General features: G+C 34.9%; 1 protein-coding gene across 1 annotated transcript; it reads right to left on the bottom strand.

The window, feature by feature from the left end:
• Positions 1-1,163: 1,163 nt before the first annotated feature.
• LOC149179842 (putative UPF0481 protein At3g02645) lies at positions 1,164-1,853 on the bottom strand. The gene has a single exon (XM_089413665.1). It carries the CDS (start codon positions 1,851-1,853, stop codon positions 1,164-1,166), a length of 690 nt encoding a protein of 229 aa, XP_089269791.1.
• Between the last annotated feature and the right edge of the window lie 5,025 nt (positions 1,854-6,878).

Genomic DNA, 6,878 nt, shown 5'->3' with positions numbered 1-6,878 from the left:
CAAAACTTCTCTAAATATTTTTTTAACATAAATACAAATAAAAAAATCAAACGATTACAAATAATCTATTTAACTAACCATATCAACTTAAAAGCAATTAAACTAAACCATTATAAACTAACACTTTATATATCACTAAATAATCATAAACCTTAATATTTTATATATCTGACCAAAATGCCTCTGTGAAAATATAACTCCAAATACAAACTACAGAAAACACATCATTAACAAATGCCTGCCCTTCAGAGACACTTAATAAGCAGAGTTCAAGCTCGGACATTTTTTTGACTCGGCCAGAAACCTTCCGTCAAGTATTTAGTATCTATTTAGTATTGAGTGATAAGATGATATACTTCGACCAACACAAAATTAAATTGGGCGTGAAACCACGATTTTCCCACTCTACTGCAATAAAACCGCTGATAACACAGATTTTCTGCATATTAAAGAAAACGGAGTCATACACGCTGGAAAGCACCTAATGTAAACTTTACCCAATAAACCCTACAAGTAGCCATACTTGGAACGCCGAAAATGAAATTAACAATACATAATACATTTATTGAAACATGTATTTTGCGGTATATATCATATGCAAGGGAAGAAACATGTATTTTGCTGTATATATCATATGCAATGGAAGAAAGAAAATGAAATTTGAAATTCTAGGTATTTCGCAATTGGACAAATTGTTTTTCCATTCAAGCAACTGAATTTGGATTATGGGACTGAGATATGGACCTGGAAAGAAAATACACTGAAACAAGAACAAAATTATATAATTTATAAGCCTTTTTAGGTTTAGGAGCCCAGATCTAAAAGTAAAAGACACTAAAACAATAAGATATATTGGACAAATGCTTTTGGAATATCTTTGTGTATTTTGTGAAACCTCCAATTTTCATTTTTCATGGACATTTTATCTATTATAAAGATAAGAAATTCAAAGTTGGTGAAGACTTTACTTTTATTAAGAAGTTTGAAGTTCGTAAATATTTTACATATTATAAAAAAACTAGAAGTTTGAAATTGATAAACTCTTCACTTATTATCAAAAAAACACTAAAATCAATAAACACTTCACCCATACCACTTTACCATCACTTCCTCCATCTAAAGACAAGAAGCTGAATAAGAGATTGAGTAAGATGATATGATGATTACACCTTTTTCATACTTTCTTGTTGAAGGCGGAGTTGCTCCCAGGCGATTATAGTTTGCCACACACTTAAAAGCAAGAGGATACATCCTGTGAAAGACGACACAACTAGCCATGCCTTGGGGAAATACTTTTGCTTCACATCATCATATATCAACAAGGGTGTCACGTCATGAACAGCAGAGTCGATTGGTTCGTATTCGCCTTTCTCCAGTCCTTTCCCAATTCTTTTCCACACACTCGCAACTTCCTCTGGCTGCAAGATATCGTTGACCATGCCACTATCTATGAGCACCTGAGCATCTGCGGATGTGTTGATCAGGCAGTCCATCAAGTCCACATACCTCTTTAGCGGTTTCATTCCATCTTTCCGAGCCAGTGCCTCGAATGCAACCAGGTTCTCCATCAAAACAACTGTTCGTTTGCTTATGTCAGTTTTGGGTAAGTGAAACGTGCTGCTTTTCACATCAAAGCGAATTTCGTTGAGAAATTTTACGTCTGCGACGAACATCACTCCTTTTCTTTTCAGTTCTACCGCGGATGGGAGAGAGGTGCCCTTCTTCTTATTCTTCCTCCGATTGAATTTAGAGCGATCTGTGGAATGAGAAGAGCGAATAATGTTTTCATACAGAAATTCCAACAGATGTGAATCCGCTCTCAATTCGCCCCCGGCTGAGTGGCTGTCCCGCATGTCCGGAAAAGGGGACACATTGTGGAAAGCGAGTCTGAAAATTGACTTCAGGTCTTGACCTGCTGCTAAAACCCACCTGTGGATCTCGTATCTTCTGATAGGTAGTCTCGATCATCACTGTCGTCCTTACGCGCCTTGTCTATCATCTCTTCACGTACCAATGGAATTATATCTGTCTCCCACTGAAGGATCCTGTGTAGGGCAAATATGGGTATTTGATTTTCTAGCTTCATAATATCTTCATGAACTGCAAATGACTCTCCAACTGGTTTATACATGAGATCTGTAACTTTGCTGGTCAAGGGCATCAAGAGAGATCTATACTCCTGGGAGAATTCCCTGAAAAGACTCAAGTTTCACGTGTCAGTTAACTGAGTACTGCTCTGCAAATGACAATTATAAATAAACTAGCAAGTGCAATCCCCTGTGACATTAAATAGACCAGGCATAAAATACACTAAAAATGTATTTAGAACTGAATTTGATTTGATCTTAGATTTTTTAAATATGGTTGAAAGTCAGCGAATTATATATTTGATAAATTTCCAGCAAAATTTCGATAAAGAGAAGATCTTACCTCAAGAATTGCAACAGGAAAAAGCCATCTGTAGCCATTATTTCACATAATTCTTCGTCTCCGTCTCTGGGAGGTGAATCAGAGAGCGCATACCAGTGCCGAATCCTACTAATAAATTGAAAATCGAACATCATGCCGTCAATGAGCGCCTTGAAATGTTGGTTGGTACAGCCAAGTCTGGCCGAAGGGAGGTCGCTTTTAATGGTCTCATACTCGGGCTTAGAACGGTAATGAAAAGGGCCGAGAGAAACCTGTTGCGGCACATAAACTGTGGATTTCTCAGCACGCAGAGGATCCGGTATGCGGGGTAAAGAGGTCACAGAAATATCCATCCTGTGGTCGTCCATGATGCTGCAGTGCCGTCGTCGCAAATATAAAGATCCAATGCGAAGAATTAATGGAGTATAAAGATCTAAGGTATCCGATGATCCATTAGAAAGACCACAACCACCCAACCTTGAGAATGACAATTACATCTGCTTCCCCTATGTTTTTTTGATACATTTTTGAGAAATCATCTTATAAGGTGATTTTGATACATTTTTGAGAAATCATCTTATAAGGTGATTTTTAGGCAACAAGACCCCACCAAAATACAACCCAAAAATCCTTTACAGTCACAAAAATTCTGAGGCTTCCATTGATCCTCTGTCCAACTCAAGAACACCTCATGAGAAATGTCCTACTTCCTCACAAAACATCTTCTATAATTTTTTCAATATTTTCCTCTTCCTTATTTCTAGATGCCTCCATCCTTCTCCTCCCTCTGCCTTCCTCAACTCTGTCATTTTGATAATAAATTATCTCCTAAGAAGGGAGGTAACTTACTGTTAATTATCGCTCCAGTGAGTTTCAATATGTATGTTTTCCCAAGATAAAACAAAATTAATTTTAACATCAAAATTACGTTAGGCTTTTCTATATATATATTATATATAAAAGCAAGTAACTTAACAAATATTTTACAACAATTGAGGGTGTTACGAACTAACTCATTGGGAGAGGAAACATTGCGAAATACTAACTCTAATACCCCCTATTAAGCTAAACATAGGGGTAAACATAAATAAAAAATTACAAGACCCCAAAAATAAATGTTAAGTAGGGCATGAAACACCTGCTCTAATGTAGGAGTATTGTATTACTCACAAAATTATCTAAAAGTACATAGAAAACCTCTATTATATTGGGTGTTGGCTAAGGATAACCATGACAATTGGATAGATATAAATCCCTATGTGAGCTTACAAATCACTATAGCTAGGTCCTTGGAAAAAGAAGCACCGGAAAATACCAACTTTGACATAAATCTTGCATCATTTCAAAACATATAATTACAAAAGAAAACAATAGGCATTCAATCATCCCTTTAAGCCTTCAAGGCTTGGTTTCTAGTTAAGGCTCCAAAAATTATGGGTGGGTACAACCTACTCATGAGGCATTAGTAGCAATGCAAACCAAGAAAGATAGTAATATGTTATTTTGGAGGGATGATTAGGGATACTTACATAATGAATTTGAAGATGGTGTAGAAAGATTAAAGGTAGGAAAATAAGGTAACTTTTCTAATACATATTTTTTTATTTATAGAAATTGTACTTGTCTAGTTGATTCTATTATTGCAACCTATGAATACCTAAATTGTAGAGTTGTCCACGTACACAACTATTTAAAAAAATTTATAATATTAATTATACAAAAGGCATTATAATTTCAAGGATATAATCTCACCCACACCCCCCACCAACTCTCTCTCTCTCTCTATATATATATATCCTTGAAATTATAATTTTTTTGTTAGTGCAATCTAAAAGCATCTTAACATTAGTAAGCAATCATTTTTTTCCTAAATTGTAGATCTTAATGTCCTCTAATACACCATATGTATATTTTTTCCCAAAGGCCCCAAAATATTATAGTGAAAATATATGAGGGATGTATTTTGAGACTTTGATATGTCTCAAGAAAACAATATATTAAACATAATAAAAACTTTTTGAGACATGTTTTAGGCGAGAATCACATCAAAATTCATTTGTCGATGTGTTTCGAACCAATGAGTGTGGTTCATCGTCACTACAAGATGAAGACCCAGAACACGACAACAAGTTAAATAGAGAGACCAATCATTCAAATGACTAGAAAGAAACAACTACTTTTGACCAAAGGAAACGACTACAATGGACTGGACTTCAGCTACATTTGACTGGGCCAAGAGTTAGGGGAAAGTTTATTAATTAATTAATTAGTTAGTTAGTTAATTTGTTTATTAAGTTTATTTATTTAAATATATATGTAAAAAATATATTATCCTCATTTTAATTTAAAATTAAAAAATATATAAATTTATATTAATATTATTATATGAAGTATTATGGGATAAACTAGGATACAAATATAAATGTTTTTTATTAATTAATTAATTATTTATATGTTTATTAAATTTATTTATTTTCATTTGAATGTATATGTTACTAAATATAATATGGGATAAATTAGGATTAAATACACATGTTTATTAATTAATCAATTAATTAGTGAATTTGCTTATTAAGTTTATTTATTTTAATATATATGTAACTTATTTATTTTATATATCATGTTTAATAAAAAACTAAATAAAAAGTAAAATTATAACCTTTACTAAGAAATTAAACCTAATAAATAAATATTAAGGGAAGTTTTATTATCCTCTTATTTATAATTTAAAACTAAATAAAATATAAACTTATAAGAATATTATTATAGGATCAAATTAAAAATATTAATAAAAATAATGAATAAATAAAGGTAATGAGTACCAAACAAAAAAGGAAAAACAACAAATCAATAGAAAAGGGAACATAGGTGAAATTCAAACAATCCAGAAGTCGAAGGAATAAAACTAGAAAGGAAAACAATAAGAAGAACGAAGGAGGGTAAAAAAGGGAGGGAGGTGCTAAGAGGAAAGGGCGAAGATTCAATAACTGCTAATATTCGTGCCGTCATCCTCGTTAAGATTGCTTAGCCTCCTTGCGATTTCTATGGCCTCCCTAAACTTACGGTGATGAAAAGCAGAAATCTTGGCAATAACTTGGGCCTCCTAAATACATATATGATTCTTAGACTTCTCTATGTGTTCTACCAAGGTTGAAGACTGGGTCGTCCCATGCTTGATGTCAGTTGCGTGTGCATGAATCCTCTGATTCATAGAGCTCCCTGTTTCACTAACATAAGGGGTCCCACAAGAACATGGAATAACTTAAACACATTTCATGTCCTTGGGGTCAACAGGGTCTTTTACGGATCTTAGGGAGTTACGAATGTTGTTAAGGGGTCTAAAGGTCAAGGGAACATTATGCTTCCTAAGGATTCTCACAATCTTGTCAGTGGTCCTTGGATGAAAGGGAGATGCACCCATGATATTCAATCTTTAGGGTCTTTCTTAACCTTGGGACCTCTACTAGCTTTAAGGAACGCTTTCAAACCTTGGTGCCTACTATATCCATTATTAAAAAAAACATTAAGGAGATGGGATTTCTCTTTATCAAGGTTCTTTTCATTAGAGACTCTCAATGCATGAGTAGCTAGCATGTTGAGAACACCCAACTTTTGAGCAGGGAAATGATGAGAGTTGGCATGAAGATATTACTCAGTATGAGTTTTTTCCGAAACACCTAATGGGAGAAGGAACCATCATCCTTCTTCGAAATAAGAACATCAAGGAAAGGTAGGAACCCATCAACTTCCTACTCCATAGTAAACTTTATGGAGGAATATTGATTATTGAGATGCTAGAAAAATTGATCTAACTTTTCTTGGCCATGAGACCAGATGACACATGTCATCCACAAATATTTTCCATAGCTTGGGCAGGAGACAGGCTGAGGCCAAAGCCTTGGATTCAAATTATTCCATAAAAATATTAGCAACAACTGGGGATAGGGGGGAGCCCATGGCAACCCCGCATGTCTGCTCATAGAATTCCCCTTCAAAGTAGAAAAAAGTAGAAGTAAGACAAATTTCTACTAATCGAGCGGTATCGGGATCAGTGAGGCAATTGATGACCTCAATGGCCTCCTTAATAGGGATGCTAGTGTAAAGGGAGACCACATCAAAACTAACAAGATTGTCCCCAGGGTCAAACTTTATGCCCTTTAACTCATTGAAAAATGAAGAAGAGTCTTTGACGAATGACTCTATAAGGCCAACAAGGGGTTTAAGCTTCAAGGCAAGGTATTTGGCTAGGAGGTAGGTTGGCCCTCCTATGGTGTTGAAAATGGGTCTCAGGGGGGGGCCTTCCTTGTGGATATTTGGAAGCCCATAGATCCTTGGAGTGGTGGGGTTGCTCTTAATGAGTTTGTGGCAAAGTGTGCCCACAATGTTACTAGACTTTATAGCTAGAATGACTATTCTAGAGATCCTTTTTAGGGGATTCTTATTAAGCCTTTTATAGCTTCCGCTATTAC

The sequence above is a fragment of the Pinus tabuliformis genome, chromosome 3_2 (assembly GCF_031772625.1).
Source record: "Pinus tabuliformis cultivar Carrire ecotype Pingquan chromosome 3_2, CPIR1, whole genome shotgun sequence".
Taxonomy (NCBI): domain Eukaryota; kingdom Viridiplantae; phylum Streptophyta; class Pinopsida; order Pinales; family Pinaceae; genus Pinus; species Pinus tabuliformis.
This window is presented reverse-complemented; position numbering and strand designations above follow the sequence as displayed.